Below are 17,470 nucleotides of genomic sequence, written 5' to 3'. Positions count from 1 at the left end.
ACACGTACCCAGAACCACCCGCGACAATGTTTTAGCCCCATCAGAGTGCTCCATTGTGACTGCTCTGGACAGCACTCTCAGATGCCCGATTGTTTGCCATTGCTCTGACGCTGGGAGGGGCGCTTACAGGGTTGGCTTCAGGGAGCTAAAATCAACAAAGGGGGTGGCTTTACATCAAGGAGTATTTCAGGCAGGACTTCACGGAGGGTTCCAATAAGAAATGGTGCACCTAAGTTATTGTCCTTATTGGAACAAGAAGGTTAGCCTGGCCTCTGATTGATACATGGCTAGATTTACCTCGCTGCACCTTCTCTGTAAGTGACTGCAGTGTGATCTAGAAGAATGAGTCCCCTAGACAGGGGAGGGGGGGAAGCAAATGAGTACAAAACAAATCTGGTCTATTTCTTGTTTTGATCCACTCCATCTATCTTTTACATCTTTGGCTGGCAGCAGACGGTGCAGAAGGACTGCATGCCATCCACATCTCATGGCTGCTCGGCAGAAGATGGTACAGTACGACTGCAAGCAGTCCGTATCGCCTGCCCGCTCACCATAAGACGGTTCAATAGGACTGACTGCAGGACTAAAGAGAATGACCTGGTCAAGTCACTCCAAATTTAGTCCCTGTGCCCATGTCTGCCCAGGCGCTCCTGATCGACCTCACAGAGGCGACCAGGAGCACCTCAGACATGACGATGACGGCTACCAGTCGTACTGTACCGTCTGCTGCCACAAGGCAAGGGGTTGCTGCTACTGGGTAGCAATGCCGTACCGCGTCTGCCAGCACCCAGGAGACATAGGGTGACGGTTACCTGACCGGGCTCCATGCTTGCCATGGTATGGCGTCTGCACAGGTAACTCAGGAAAAAAGGCGCGAAATGATTGTCTGCCCTTGCTTTCACGGGGGGAGGGAGGGAACGGGGGGCTGACGATATGTACCCAGAACCACCCGCGACAATGTTTTAGCCCCATCAGGCATTGGGATCTCAACCCAGAATTCCAATGGGCAGCGGAGACTGCGGGAACTGTGGGATAGCTACCCACAGTGCAACGCTCCGGAAGTCGACGCTTGCCTCGGTACTGTGGAAGCGCTCCGCCGAGTTAATGCACTTAATGCACTTAGAGCATTTTCTGTGGGGACACACACACTCGAATTTATAAAACCGATTTCTAAAAAACCGACTTCTATAAATTCGACCTTATTCCGTAGTGTAGACATACCCTGTGATTAAATAGCCTCAAGTTGGACCAAGATAGACCACTGCGTTATTTTTTAACTGCTTATTTTGAAATAGTTGCAGCATTCATTTTACACCAAAAATACATCTCTCTTCCTGGTGTGCCTGAGGCAACGTGCTTTATTTTTAATTGTATAAGCATCTATGAAGTTTGTGCAGAAACACTATTAAATTAAAATATGTCCTTTGTTTTTAAATGTGGGTATACAATTATCCACCAATACTTTGAGGGAAAAGTATTACAGATATTTTCCCCCTTCTGGAGAGGATAAATAGACGTGCTGATAAATCACCTCTTTTATGGAGTATTGTACAGTGTTAGACTGGAAAGGAAGCATGTAAAACTCTCCTTTGTCATGATGCCCACAAAAATCTTGACCACAGTTAGGCTGCTGGTGCTCTGAGACTGCCTATCATGCTGACCAATATTTCCTCACTGCTTCCTTGCACCCCTCTGTTGGTCTGTCTGTATCCATCGGTTGTTTCTCCTGTCTTATACTTAGATTGAAAACACTTTGGGGCAGGAACTGTTTTTCTTCTGGGTTTGTACAGCACCTAGCACAATGGGATCCTGGGTCTATGACTGGGTTCTTAGGTGTTATGATAATACAAACAACAACAGATTAAACCACAGGGCTTGGATTAAACCTCAGAAGATCTGTGTTCTATTCCCATCATTGCCAGAATTCCCTTCACAAATCACTTCACTTTGCCTCAGTTTACCCATGTGTACAATGAGGTTAATAACTAATTAACTGAAGTACACAAAGCACTTTAAAATCCAGGGGTGTAAGATGCTATAGAAGTACAGACTTATTATTACCAAACAAAAGAAATGAACTGTGGTGGTTTCAACTACAGTGAAAGCACCATGACCATTTTTTGTGGTTTATGATAGAGAAAATAATACAACGTTGGGGTTGTAGGGCAAAGTTTTAAGTGATACTGCCAACATAAAAATGAACAGGATTGTACCATGTGTGGACTTTTATACAGAAGCATTTTCAATAGTTGGCAATAACACTGCTATTTTCTGACCTACCTCCTCTTTTTCAGATGTAATATGGATTAGAAAAACTGTACACCACAGTAGAACCTAAGAGTTACAAACACATCAGGAACGGAGGTTGTTCGTAACTCTGAACAAAATATTATGGTTCTTTCAAAAGTTTACAGCTGAACATTGACTTAATTCAGCTCTGAAACTTTACTATGCAGAAGAAAAATGCTGCTTTCTCTTTTGTTTTAGTAGTTTACGTTTAACGTTTACGTTTAGTAGTTTACTACGTGTACGTGTAGTTTATCCCTCAGAGGGAGGGATCGCTCAGTGGTTTGAGCATGGGCCTGCTAAACTCAGGGTTGTGAGTTCAATCCCTGAGGGGGCCATTTAGGGATCTGGGGCAAAAATTGGGGATTGGTCCTGCTTTGAGCAGGGGGTTGGACTAGATGACCTCCTAAGGTCCCTTCCAATTCTATGAACACAGTATTGTACTGTATTTGCCTTTTTTTTTGGTCTCTGCTGCTACTTGATTGTGTACTTCCAGTTCCAAATGAGGTGTGTGGTTAACAGGTCAGTTCATAACACCTGTATTCATAACTTTGAGGTTCTACGGTACTTAAAATACTCTGTAAATCTGAAGTTTTAAGGTGTAAATGTTATGGCTATAAGTAAGCTATAGCAAGATAATATATTTATCACAAATCATTTCCTTCAATGCTTTTACCTGCAGATGGCTGGAAAGCATTCCTGAAGTCCCTTTTTTTTGACCAAGGATCCTTCAAGGCAGTACATGAGGATGTCCATAACCTTGGAAACAAAAGTTACAATTGTATAACAATATTTGATGTTATTGTTCATAACAAAAGTTAAATTCTGAACAATTATAGAGTTTTCTAGATCTTGTGTTTAATTATATTTTTGGTACCTTAGTATAACGTGTTATTTGCACAAACAAATCTGACTGCACTGCAACATATTGGAATTTGCAAAGGCAATGGTACTGGGAATTGCTGCAAATTCTCATTCACAGTAACAGTACACATTTTACAAAGCTATAAACACAGGCAAGTGTCTGCTAGTGAAGGCCTGAGAAGGAACACCACATTTTATGCTAGTTATATTAAGAGGGAATTTGAACAGGAACACCAAAGTTAAGCAAATCACACGGTATGGTGGATTCTTTAACAATCTCCTTCAACCTTAATGAATATGCATCTGAAAGAGAAAACTTTCAACATCCCTCTTCAGTCCATTCAAAATGCTGCTGTTACAACCACATCCAAATTGCCAACAAATTATTTTGCTAGCTTGTCCTTACCAATTAAGTTCTACCCAACTCTCTGCTCTGGTCTTTTCAACCCTTGGCCCCTTCATTTTGCCCAAGCTACAGGATTAAACTATTCCATTTTGTCCATCTCCATATATCCTTTTATGTAGCCCTCATGTCAGAAACCCTCTCTGCAACCCTGTCTTCAATGGAACCACTTAACCATTTTCAAAGGCCTCCTGAAAATACATTACTTCTCAGCCCAAGTCATCCCCTTAAAAATAGTTTACCTAAAAACAGATAAAGGAAAAAAATTAGAACAAGGTGTGCTAAACATCACTGCTCACTGATCTCGCTTTTGTTGCACCTTACCTAGCCATTTGTATATCTGTTTTCTGCTCAGTTTTTAAGCCCTTTGAGACAGGGACAGAGTCTTATGGCCTCAGCTGTGTTATTTTAAAAAATAACGTATGTTCCATGGTGCTGTAAAGGTAGATGGCACTTTACAATTTCCAATTGAGTTTACGTGCAATGTATTATTCATTGATTTATTAAAAACTATGATATACAGATATTACAGCATATTCTTACCTCTACAAGAAGATCCACAACATCTGTGGGCATTTTATCTATTAGTATTTCGATGACTCTTAGGATCTCTCCTTTAGCCCGAGCAAGAGCTGTAGTGTGAATATTCTGTTGAGACTGAGTGTTTGCTGCCAGCGCAGTGTGTCTATGCACCTACAAAAGGAATAGGATTATATATTTAACTACTGCTGTCCACATATGTTTCAACTATACTTAGCATGAGCTTTCCATGATAGTTTCTTAATACCAGATCAGGATTCAACATGTCTACGGTCTCTAGCAGCAGTCAGAGGACTCCAAGTGTTCATATGGGCTACTGCAGTTCTACCTTGTCACACCTCTTCTTCAATGTGTACATAAAGCCAATAAGGAGGTTAAGTAAAGAGGCAGGGGTGGTGATTATTTCTGTTTGCTAATTACACCTAACTCTGTGACTGCACCTTTGATTTGGCTGGCAAAGTGGAATAATTAGCCCACTGTCTAAGACTGAGGCATGGATGAAGACTGAGGTACTGTCACTAGGCTGAGGGAAGAAACCAGAGGAATTACAATTACAATTACATACAAATTACATATTAATTATGCAAAATGACATTTTTCCACATCATTCACTAGGAATAAAGACATCTGATGACCAATCCAGAAATATCATTTGTGAAATATACAGAAAAGAAACAGTTTTTGTTTGAGATTTAAGGACAAATGTTCAACATTTGGACTAAAATATTACATTAAGAACATCTGTATTTTGCAGAACTCATTTGAATCATAGAATTGCAAGGGACCTCGAGAGGTCATCTAGTCCAGTCCCCTGCACTCCTGGCAGGACTAAGTATTATCTAGACCATCCCTGACAGTGTTTGTCTAACCTGCTTTTAAAAATCTCCAATGATGGAGATTTCACAACCTCCCTAGGCAATTAATTCCAGCGCTTAACCACCCTGACAGTGGGAAGCTTTTTGTCCTAACTTCAGAGTTAAGAAAAACACATTATTTTCTTCCTCCTTGTAACAACCTTTTACATACTTGAAAACCATTATGTCCCCTCTCAGTCTTCTCTTTTCCAGACTAAACAAACCCATTTTTTTCAATCTTCCCTCATAGGTCACGTTTTCTAGACTTTTAGTCATTTTTGTCGCTCTTCTTTGGACTCTCTCCAGTTTGTTCACACCTTTCCTGAAATGTGGTGCCCCAAACTGGACACAATACTCTAGTTGAGGCCTAATCAGAGTGGAGTAGAGCGGAAGAATTACTTCTCTTGTCTTCAAAGTAGCAGCCATGTTAGTCTGTATTCGCAAAAAGAAAAGGAGTACTTGTGGCACCTTAGAGACTAACCAATTTATTTGAGCATAAGCTTTCATGAGCTACAGCTCACTTCATCGGATGCTTATAACACTCCTGCTAATACATCCCAGAATGATGTTTGCTTTTTTTGCAACAGTATTACACTGTTGACTCATATTTACCTTGTGATCTACTATGACCCTCATATCCCTTTCTGCAGTACTCCTTCCTACATAGGTATTTACCATTTTGTATGTGTGCAACAGATTGTTCCTTCCAAAGTGGCATACTTTGCATTGTCCTTCTTGAATTTCATCCTATTTACTTCAGACCATTTCTCCAGTTTGTCCAGCTCATTTTGAGTTTTAATTCTATCCTCCAAAGCACTTGCAACCCCTCCCACCTTGGTATTGTCTACAAACATTATAAGTGTACTCTCTATGTCATTATCTAAATCATTGATGAAGATACTGAACCGAACTGGACCCAAAACTGATCCCTGTGGAACCCCACTTGCTATGCCCTTCCAGCCTGACCGTGGCTTTTGAATGTAGCCTTTGAATGTGTTTTAATTATTATTCCACATACAGTCTTTAAAATGTTGGTCCCACTTTCTTTACTGATCCTCACTTTCACAAAATGGGAGGGTCAGGGTGAATAAATGAACAATCTTGGACTTAAAAATGATATACAATACCAAATGTTATTCTGGACATTTAGAGGCCCTTCAATGACTACCACCTTGCTGGCCTTCTTTTACCAACCCCATGTCTAGGTACACTCACACATAATCAGCATGGTGCAGGACCTGCAAAGGCTGCAGCTGCTTCTAAAATCAGATGCACTAAGGAGATGGGAGGATGACTGGGGTAGAAAGGGGATCCTAGCTTCTATGCTACACCCAAAGAACCTAGGACTGGATGGGAAGGACCCAGAAGAAACACCCATCACCAAAGATGGGTTGGATGATGGGCTGGGAAGGAGACCTGTGATGTCCCTCCCAAGAACACCTTCCTATTTCCCCCAAAGGAACACTTGTTAGACTCCCTTCCCCAACAGTGAAATGAGAAAAGGAAAAATCCCTGAACCTGAGTAGCCTGAGTGACAGAAGAAGAAAAATGAGAGCAGAATTTGGTCCCTAAAACACTGAATTCTTTCATCCAACAACGTATGTCTGCTGGACCAAATCCCAAAAGCAATGCTCAATTTCCATTCAGTCCCGAATCATGCAGTATTTGCATTGCCTAGGTAAAGGCTAAGAAAAAAACCTAGTAAATCCTTTGGGATTTTGCCCACTGCTCTATATGTGAATTGGAAGGTTATACACCCAGTACATCAGGACACAACAGGTTAAGCCATTTTCAACTCATCAAGTGACCTGGTGTATCAGTTATCAAGATACTGTTGCATAATGCTGCATACCGCCAAATATTTAAAAATGATAACCCATTTTGTTTCCCCAAAACAGCTAAATTTTGGGGCAGTTATAAAGGAAATTTGACTATTTTTTATTTCTGTCTGCTAATACTGGAGCTGAAAAGAATTAATATAAAAACCAACCAAAAACTTTGTTGCACGCTGAGATCATTATTCTTTTGAAAGTGCAGCTCAGTGAACACTGAGGTTTTTCTCACCTCCTTGGCTATAGTTGTTATGAAGGCGGGTGGTCTGGCTGTGGCAATGAGTGAGAGAGCATGTCGTGCAGAGCGGGCGGAGTCAGCTGCTGGACTCAGAGGCAGCCCCATTGTGATGCTAAACAGGAATCAGACAAAGAGGGGAAAAAGAAAAGAGGCATTAGAAATATAGAGTGAAAAGATTAGGCACAGCTTATAATGTCAGTTCAAGGTCAACGGGAGCACTCAAACAGTTAGAATATAATGGACTTCCAACAATGAGCAGTGATTAGGAGTCAGGGTGTTCTGGCATCAAATACAAAATCGAATAATTAACCATGAAGATTGAAAACAGTATGTGCATCTGTCCAAAGTGTTAAAAAGGCCTTGTTAACAAATTATCTAGCTGTAGTATTGAATACATATCACAAAACCTGGGACAAAGCAAATAAAGAATGTCATACAAAGTATTTTTATATTTTATTGTTTAGCAAAAGTTTAGAAGCAGCTTGAAAATACAGCTTTTGTAGCATTACTATTCAATTCAGCTAAGTACTTTTAACTAGTTGGAGGGAGGAGAAGGAAGAGCTTCTAGAGGCACTGAAAATACTGAATTCATTCGATTTGGTTTCCTGTGTTGAATGAATCACTTTGTTTTAAATTACTGCAAGCGCTACTAAGACACAGCTAGACTCACCTGTCAGCAATCCCTATTTATGAACATTACAGGCATGGCAGAAGTTCAACACACATTAAGGCAAGATTGCTTTTTCAGAGCATATGCAAATGAGCACCACTGACTGGCTGGTGAAGAGGCACTGATTTTTAGAACAACTCCTCCGCCTTAAAAATCTACATCTTAGCTGTTGTTCTTAATTTACATTATACATATATATGAATGCTAAGTGTTAATAAAACTATGATTTTTCATGAAAGTAACTGTCATTTAAGTGCACATGGAGAAGAACAGATGATTTTTATTACATAAGAAGAGGTGAAATCTACAGCTTTCTCCTCTAGCAATGTGATTTCAGATGCATTAGTACTTTAAGAGATGCACAGGAGATAAAAATATATTAATTGAAGTCTGTCCCGGCCCAATTAAGTAATTTTATCAAGCTTCATCTGTAATTTAAATTACGGACGATTTAACTCTAAATACTTATCACTGAGGACACCCCCAATATGTTAAGTCATGTTAAGTCATGGCAAATACAAAAGCAATACAAAATTATGAGTGTCTCTTTGGAAAGCCTGCAGTCCTTACTAATGTGAGCAGTCACACTGCTTTCAATCAGATTACTCACATTAGTAAAGTCTGCAATTGAGTTGTGATTGCAATCATTTTACACAACTAATGTCATTATAACTGATCAACAAAAAAAACTCCTTTCTAAATCCTTAACATAACATACACACATTTAGATACTCTGGGTCGGACTGTAACTGTGCCAGAACTCCACTCAGTGCAGCTGATTGGTGAGGTGGTAAAGGTAGCTGTCATCCACCGTTGTGCTTTTCTGATCTCTGGGGTTGCTGGGGGCCAGTTCAGCCTTCAGTGTAAGTTAGAGCGGCCTCAAGATTACTCTAAACTATATAAAGCCACAACTGTCCTCTGTGGAGCTGTTTCATAGCAGAGAATCTCTCGGTACAGTAACATCCCAGCCATGTCCCTTTCATCCCCTACATACTGCTGGAGTGACAAGAAGATGCCTTATTAGAGGGCAGGATATGGCTCATTATTGCTGTTCGCTCTGACTGCAAATGAGAGAATGCCGAAGACCATCCCAAACAATTCCATTAACTTTCACATCATCTTATATTTTATTCACGTCACATCTTACAAAAGGCACACATTTAGAAATGTTAAGAATTTTAAGACTTGTTTTTTAAAAAACAGTAGTATAACATGTTTTGTATTACTCTACTGCAAAGCCTATGTGGAGTCCAACGCCACAAGCCTCAAAACGACAGGAAAGAAAGCATCAATACCTTTGTTCAAGCTCCAAAAATACGTAACTTAGTCTATCAACTTGTTTGGCCCCATCCCAATAATGTCTGTGTCATGATGTTAATGTTTGATATCTTCTGATATGCCAGGCTAAAAGAGGGAACGGTTTCTAATTCTCCAAAGGGGTATTTATAGCACAGTTAAAAATGTTCCGGGACCAGATAAGATGTTTCTCAATTCTGGTCTTTAAATAAGTATAACCGGCAAGGGGGCTTGGAGCAAATGTACATTTTCGGAGACAGGGAAGGAAGGGATGAAGTATACCTCTCAACAGCCTAACAAGAGAATGTGTGCGCAAAGGGGAAAAAAAGGATACAATGTGAAATGTTATTTTCTCAATGAAGAGAAGATATCTCTTTTTGAACTATGCTTAGGTCAAATATTTCCTATAAAAATAAGATTTAAAAAAAATCTATACTGTTTAATTCTCTCCTCTGCTCATGTTTTATATGGAATATATGCTAATGAAGTGTGGTATAAAAGCTGTTGGCATGAGTTTGGGATGGCCAATTACTTATAAGTGACAAAGCCACAAATACACGTGAGTGCCATTTAAACCTTTATTCCACACCACTAAGTGAATGCCCTAATTCACTAAGTGAATGCTTCAGGAATATTTTAGTGGGTTTAAAAAAATTATTGGAGCTATTTTTTCATCTGTAAAAGTAGGTGCTTTAGTTATTGAGAGTTCTCTCTCATGTTTTGCGCAGGAAGTGGGTGCCAAGACTGGTGTCAAAATTGTTTCATATTCTTAGTATTTCCATTATTTTTTATTTTCGAGAAAAAATGTGTGTTCAGTGGTACAAAGCTCCTCTTGAACTGCACTTAGCAACTTTGATTGTAACGTAATGAAGTTTTTCTTATTTTAGATTTTTGTGTGTGGTAAATCTATGATATAACAGGATTGCACACTCTTGTAGTTTACATATGAAAAAGTATGCAAAGACCAGCCAAGCATCGATTAAAGCTTTCTCTGACAAGTGAGCTATTTGAGCCACTTTCAAACTATGTAGCAGCAATACATGGATAAGGGATAAGCATTAGATTCAATAAAAATACATAAAATCTTGAGGTAAATAAAAATTATAAGCATCTTCTTTTACTTCATCAATATATGCAATAAAATAATGAATATAACAATTAATGTACTTCTCAGGATAGCACTATAGAAGATGTCCCTGTTTCCTTTTATTTGTTACAGCTCTTTGAATAAAACTAAAAATCATTCAGGCATTTTTGCAGACTACTGAGTGATGAAAGCATATCAAAAACTAGTTTCAAAGTAGCAGCCATGTTAGTCTGTATCCGCAAAAAGAACAGGAGGACTTGTGGCACCTTAGAGACTAACCAATTTATTAGAGCATAAGCTTTCGTGGGCTACAGCCCACTTCATTGGATGCATAGAATGGAACATATAGTAAGATATATCTATATATATCTATATAGATATACAGATATATAGATACAGATAAGTTGGAAGTTGCCATACAAACTGTGAGAGGATAAAAAGAAAAGGAGTACTTGTGGCACCTTAGAGACTAACCAATTTATTTGAGCATGAGCTTTCGTGAGCTACAGCTCACTTCATCGGATGCATACCGTGGAAACTGCAGCAGACTTTATATACACACAGAGAATATGAAACAATACCTCCTCCCACCCCACTGTCCTGCTGGTAATAGCTTATCTAAAGTGATCATCAAGTTGGGCCATTTCCAGCACAAATCCAGGTTTTCTCACCCTCCACCCCCCCACACAAATTCACTCTCCTGCTGGTGATAGCCCATCCAAAGTGACAACTCTTTACACAATGTGCATGATAATCAAGTTGGGCCATTTCCTGCACAAATCCAGGTTCTCTCACCCCCTCACCCCCCTCCCAAAAACCACACACACAAACTCACTATCCTGCTGGTAATAGCTCATCCAAAGTGACCACTCTCCCTGCAATGTGCATGATAATCAAGGTGGGCCATTTCCAGCACAAATCCAGGTTTTCTCACACACCCCCCCACCCCCATACACACACAAACTCACTCTCCTGCTGGTAATAGCTCATCCAAACTGACCACTCTCCAAGTTTAAATCCAAGTTAAACCAGAACATCTGGGGGGGGGGGGGTAGGAAAAAACAAGGGGAAATAGGCTACCTTGCATAATGACTTAGCCACTCCCAGTCTCTATTTAAGCCTAAATTAATAGTATCCAATTTGCAAATGAATTCCAATTCAGCAGTTTCTCGCTGGAGTCTGGATTTGAAGTTTTTTTGTTTTAAGATAGCGACCTTCATGTCTGTGATTGCGTGACCAGAGAGATTGAAGTGTTCTCCGACTGGTTTATGAATGTTATAATTCTTGACATCTGATTTGTGTCCATTTATTCTTTTACGTAGAGACTGTCCAGTTTGACCAATGTAAATGGCAGAGGGGCATTGCTGGCACATGATGGCATATATCACATTGGTGGATGTGCAGGTGAACGAGCCTCTGATAGTGTGGCTGATGTTATTAGGCCCTGTGACGGTGTCCCCTGAATAGATATGTGGGCACAGTTGGCAACGGGCTTTGTTGCAAGGATAAGTTCCTGGGTTAGTGGTTCTGTTGTGTGGTATGTGGTTGTTGGTGAGTATTTGCTTCAGGTTGCGGGGCTGTCTGTAGGCAAGGACTGGCCTGTCTCCCAAGATTTGTGAGAGTGTTGGGTCATCCTTTAGGATAGGTTGTAGATCCTTAATAATGCGTTGGAGGGGTTTTAGTTGGGGGCTGAAGGTGACCGCTAGTGGCGTTCTGTTATTTTCTTTGTTAGGCCTGTCCTGTAGTAGGTAACTTCTGGGAACTCTTCTGGCTCTATCAATCTGTTTCTTTACTTCCGCAGGTGGGTATTGTAGTTGTAAGAAAGCTTGACAGAGATCTTGTAGGTGTTTGTCTCTGTCTGAGGGGTTGGAGCAAATGCGGTTGTATCGCAGAGCTTGGCTGTAGACGATGGATCGTGTGGTGTGGTCAGGGTGAAAGCTGGAGGCATGCAGGTAGGAATAGCGGTCAGTAGGTTTCCGGTATAGGGTGGTGTTTATGTGACCATTGTTTATTAGCACTGTAGTGTCCAGGAAGTGGATCTCTTGTGTGGACTGGACCAGGCTGAGGTTGGTGGTGGGATGGAAATTGTTGAAATCATGGTGGAATTCCTCAAGGGCTTCTTTTCCATGGGTCCAGATGATGAAGATGTCATCAATATAGCGCAAGTAGAGTAGGGGCTTTAGGGGACGAGAGCTGAGGAAGCGTTGTTCTAAATCAGCCATAAAAATGTTGGCATACTGTGGGGCCATGCGGGTACCCATAGCAGTGCCGCTGATCTGAAGGTATACATTGTCCCCAAATGTGAAATAGTTATGGGTAAGGACAAAGTCACAAAGTTCAGCCACCAGGTTAGCCGTGACATTATCGGGGATAGTGTTCCTGACGGCTTGTAGTCCATCTTTGTGTGGAATGTTGGTGTAGAGGGTTTCTACATCCATAGTGGCCAGGATGGTGTTATCAGGAAGATCACCGATGGATTGAAGTTTCCTCAGGAAGTCAGTGGTGTCTCGAAGGTAGCTGGGAGTGCTGGTAGCGTAGGGCCTGAGGAGGGAGTCTACATCCACAGCCTCAGAAACAACTCTGACATCATAATCAAAAAGGCTGACAAAGGAGGTGCTGTTGTCATCATGAATAGGTCGGAATATGAACAAGAGGCTGCTCGGCAGCTCTCCAACATGAGTTTCTACAAGCCATTACCCTATGATCCCACTGAGAGTTACCAAAAGCAACTACAGCATTTGCTCAAGAAACTCCCTGAAAAAGCACAAGATCAAATCCGCACAGACACAGCCCTGGAACCCCGACCTGGGATATTCTATCTACTACCCAAGATCCATAAACCTGGAAATCCTGGGCGCCCCATCATCTCAGGCATTGGCACCCTGACAGCAGGATTTTCTGGCTATGTAGACTCCCTCCTCAGGCCCTACGCTACCAGCACTCCCAGCTACCTTCGAGACACCACTGACTTCCTGAGGAAACTTCAATCCATCGGTGATTGGTTAGTCTCTAAGGTGCCACAAGTACTCCTTTTCTTTTTGCGAATACAGACTAACACGGCTGTTACTCTGAAACCTGTGAGAGGATAATTAGTTAAGATGAACTATTATCAGCAGAAGAAAAAAAACAAAAAACTTTTGTAGTGATAATCAAGATGGCCCATTTAGACAGTTGACAAGAAGGTGTGAGGATACTTAACTTAGGGAAATAGATTCAATATGTGTAATGACCCAGCCACTCCCAGTCTCTATTCAAACCCAAGTTAATGGATCTAGTTTGCATATTAATTCAAGCTCAGCAGTTTCTCACTGGAGTCTGTTTTTGAAGCTTTTCTGTTGCAAAATTGCCACCCTTAAATCTTTTACTGAGTGGCCAGAGAGGTTGAAGTGTTCTCCTACCGGTTTTTGAATGTTATGATTCCTGATGTCAGATTTGTGTCCATCTATTCTTTTCCGTAGAGACTGTCCAGTTTGGCAATGTACATGGCAGAGGGGCATTGCTGGCACATGATGGCATATATCACACTGGTAGATGTGCAGGTGAACGAGCCCCTGATGGCGTGGCTAATGTGATTAGGTCCTATGATGGTGTCACTTGAATAAATATGTATCCTCACACCTTCTTGTCAACTGTCTAAATGGTCCATCTTGATTATCACTACAAAAGTTTTTTTTTCTCCTGCTGATAATAGCCCACCTTAACTAATTAGCCTCTCACAGTTTATATGACAGGTTTCAGAGTAGGAGCCATGTTAGTCTGTATTTGCAAAAAGAAAAGGAGTACTTTAGAGACTAACAAATTTATTTGAGCATAAGCTTTGAATAAATTTGTTAGTCTCTAAGGTGCCACAAGTACTCCTTTTCTTTTTAGTTTGTAAGGTAACTTCCAATGTATCTGTATGTGTGTATATATCTTACTATATGTTCCATTCTATGCATCCGATGAAGTGGGCTGTAGCCCACGAAAGCTTATGCTCTAATAAATTTGTTAGTCTCTAAGGTGCCACAAGTACTCCTGTTCTTTTATCAAAAACTTGATTAACAATCTAATCCTAATGTTGTTATCTAGTAAACCTGGTCTGATCCCTATGTGCATTCACTGAAAATTTCAGAAGCATAGTTCAGACAGTATTTCTGCCCATAAGCAAGGATTCACATGTTTCTGTCAGGAGTATTTTTCCTCCCAGTGTTTGGTAAGGCATGCATTTTCCTGAAAAGCAACAGGTTTCATGTTAATTCATTTACAACACTCAGCAGCGGTAGTATGTGGCCAGAGATTAACCCTCTCCCGCAGCTGGTCTGTATGTCTTCTCTGAGAGCTAAAGCTGTGCGTGATGGAACGGGCACATTGCACCAAGACCACAGACCAAAACAAAGGCAGGTGCAAACCTAGCATTCACAGGGAAGCACCAGGTCTCTTATATCCAGATATATTCTTTTATAGGGGATTTTCATTCTTTCCACATCCTTAAGATTAGTACAACCTGTGTACTGTCCCAGCCAGATACAGATTCTGATCACACCTGAAACAGTCATTTGTGTAAACCACAGTGCAGAAAAGCTACTGATGGACTTTTACAAAACTGATACTGACCCATCCTAACACAACACATACCTATCTATTGCCAGTGGCACTAAGGGAGCTCAAACTGTTCTATTTTTACCCTTCCCCCCCTCGCTCAGGAAATCTGATTCAGAGTACAAATATATTTTTTATTTTATTTATTTAAGTTTATACAATGCATAAAAAAGCCAGCTATTCAGGGCTGCCGGCATGCTTGGCATATGTTAAAAATTCAGTCAAACTGGTACAAACAGGAATAAATCCAAGCACCTCCCCCAAACTGGGAAACATCCAGCCAAATAGAAAATACCTATACATTAATATAGTGGGTCAAGATTTATTGCCTGGGTCCCACTGGCAGAAAGCCTGCCTGGAGTTGAGGTTTAGCTGCAGACTTTAGCTGCTAAGCCAGTGGCCAGATGATGGCTGACACAGCCCACAAGTGGGTGGAAAGCGCATCTCCCTCACAGCCTCCACTGACGGGACTTGTGAAGCTCTGGTTGGAGTTTAAAGCTGCTTTCCCATAGGGGAGGCTTCCCAACCTGGGAAAAACTGCCTCTATGGACACAGCTGGTGAATACAGTGGGAACTAATCAAACCCAAGCTTGTAAAAAAAAATTACACTGTACCCCAAAATAAACATAACAACAGTATGTGGGACTGAAGTTCAGATTGCTCACTGTGGGTACCCTAGAGGGAAGGGGAGAGATGAGATTCCCTTGGCCTCATGTTCCCATGCAGGAGACCGCTATAAATTTGCTGCAAGCTTTAGGGAAATGTAAGGGACCAGCACTCTGCCCCAGAATAACCACGGCTACAGCAAGTCCCAGCAGGACAGCACTGTGGGAGCGCAGACTACGTTTTAAAGGTGTATCAATAAGTATTTTTTACTGAACTTACTCCAATACCATAGTGCCATACAAAAGATCTGTTCTGAACAAAGGTATGAAGAATGGCAGAGCAGTTTTGCCTGGGATGCTCTTGGGCCTACACTGACACGTTGTTGGTGGTAGTGGAAACTAGGCAGAGCTGAGACTAGCTGATACTGCTTCAGCTAATCTCCGGCCTTCATGCTGCTGGGAGAAGGGAGGCTTGGCGATGACAGAGCCAGTGCCCTGAGATGTCATATCTGTCACTGAAGCATGGGCAGGAGCATTATGGGAGAACTAATTGCATGACTGTAGCTGCAATACTTGTTTTTCCTGTTCATCCTGGCAATGCAATCATGTAGAGTGACTGGATGCAAATATATAAGCGCCTTTGTATGACAGTTGCATTTTCCAGGGTCTTTACAGACATACCATGTTTTTCACACACTCCAGTAACTGACGGACTTCATTATTATTCTTATTTTATAGATGGGGAAACAGAGGCAGAGCAGTTAAGTAATTCTGTGAAGGCAACAGAGGAAGCCTGTGTCAGAGCTCTATCAGAGTCCATGGGTTATAATCCTGCATTCAGACTAAGGCTACTCATTCCTCATACACAGATGCATACTAATAAAAATGCATATTTTCAAAAAATCAGGCCAAGATTTATTTCAGTAGGGATTTAGGACACAAATGCAAGCTCTTAACAAGCAACAGTCTGTTCCAGTGCTGTACTTGTAAGTGCACACTTATCCTAGTCCGACAATCCTGTTTTGGTGTGGAAGCAAAGGAGTCTAATGGTCAGAGCACAGGCTCTGGAAGCAGAACTCATTTCTATGCACAGCTGTGGCATATGCTTGGTGTGGCATTGAAAAAGGTCACTAACCTCTACTGTACCTCAATTTCTCTATCTGTAAAATGGGTATAATGATATCTATATTTGTAAGAGCTTGGTGATTGTCAGATGTAAAGAACTATACAAGTAGTATCCCATGTCTACCTCCAGGACTAGTCACCACACAAAATATTCATATTCTCATGGTTAGATACATAAAACCATTTAGTCTTATCTTAGATACCTGATTATTGTGGCTAATTGTTACCATACCATAACTATTCCATCCCCTATGTAAGAGATCAATGTGCAAATGCTGTTCTTACCTGACCAAATCCCCACCTAACAGTTAAAAAAGCACCATGCATTTCCCCCTACCAGAATACCATTCTGGTTGCATAATCTTCACAATAAGAATAAAGGTTCTCTTTCAGCTCCCTTCTCCTAAAAGGGGCTTCCATCTAATATTATTTCAACTGATAAAACCCTCGTATCTTCTCATCAAAGAAAACATTTCCTTTCCCGTTTCTACAGAAGTGTGGAATTTTTCTCTTAATACAAATAGTATGTAATTAGAAGGATCTCAGATACAAATATTTGGGTTTTAAGTTAATAAATGTTGCTCTGTTGGGATTATTTTTCTAGGAAGCACATTTCTGAGAAAGACACTGCAAGAACACAAGTCCTTAGCTAGTTGCAATAATTAAGTAGCACTGCTGGGAACATAACAAAGGCTCTGTTGGGTTACTGGAGAACAGTGGATCTTAACCTGTGGGTTGCAATCCTGAAGGTTGTTGCTGGCAGGTTTCTGTAGGGATGTAAGGCTGGTCCCTTTTTCCTGCTGGTCAGATGCCATAGGTCAGCACTTTGCCTTGTCTTATGCATGAGCGAGTGGAATGCTGATCATAGAAGTGTGCTGGTATCAGCCAGGAAGACCTGCACTTGAGAGGAACTCAAGAATACAACATTCCCACTCCCAAGGGTGAGAAAGAACACTGAAGGGTTCCCTCCAGTTCCTGGGAAGGAAGGTGAAAAGGCTGTGTATAAAGGAAGGTACTATGATGGAGGATAGAGTTTTATCGGCTCAACACACATTAGTAGCTAAGAGGGGGGGCAAAGAGAAAGTGGAGGCC

The 17,470-nt window shown here is 41.1% G+C and overlaps 1 protein-coding gene across 4 annotated transcripts in view; it reads right to left on the bottom strand.

Moving 5' to 3' along the window:
* Positions 1-17,470, bottom strand: part of WDR7 (WD repeat domain 7) — a 375,678-nt gene that overhangs the window by 73,417 nt on the left and 284,791 nt on the right. For all 4 annotated transcript variants that reach the window (XM_048851745.2, XM_075128394.1, XM_048851746.2 and 1 more), the window contains 3 exons: positions 7,012-7,129; positions 4,097-4,246; positions 2,963-3,045 (listed from right to left, as the gene is read on the bottom strand). In XM_048851745.2, coding sequence (XP_048707702.2) covers positions 2,963-3,045; positions 4,097-4,246; positions 7,012-7,129 — 351 coding nt within the window. The remainder of the gene's footprint in view (positions 1-2,962; positions 3,046-4,096; positions 4,247-7,011; positions 7,130-17,470) is intronic.

This window comes from Caretta caretta, chromosome 5 (genome assembly GCF_965140235.1).
Source record: "Caretta caretta isolate rCarCar2 chromosome 5, rCarCar1.hap1, whole genome shotgun sequence".
Taxonomy (NCBI): domain Eukaryota; kingdom Metazoa; phylum Chordata; order Testudines; family Cheloniidae; genus Caretta; species Caretta caretta.
The sequence above is the reverse complement of the archived record's forward strand: the minus strand, read 5'-3'. Positions and strand labels throughout refer to the sequence as shown.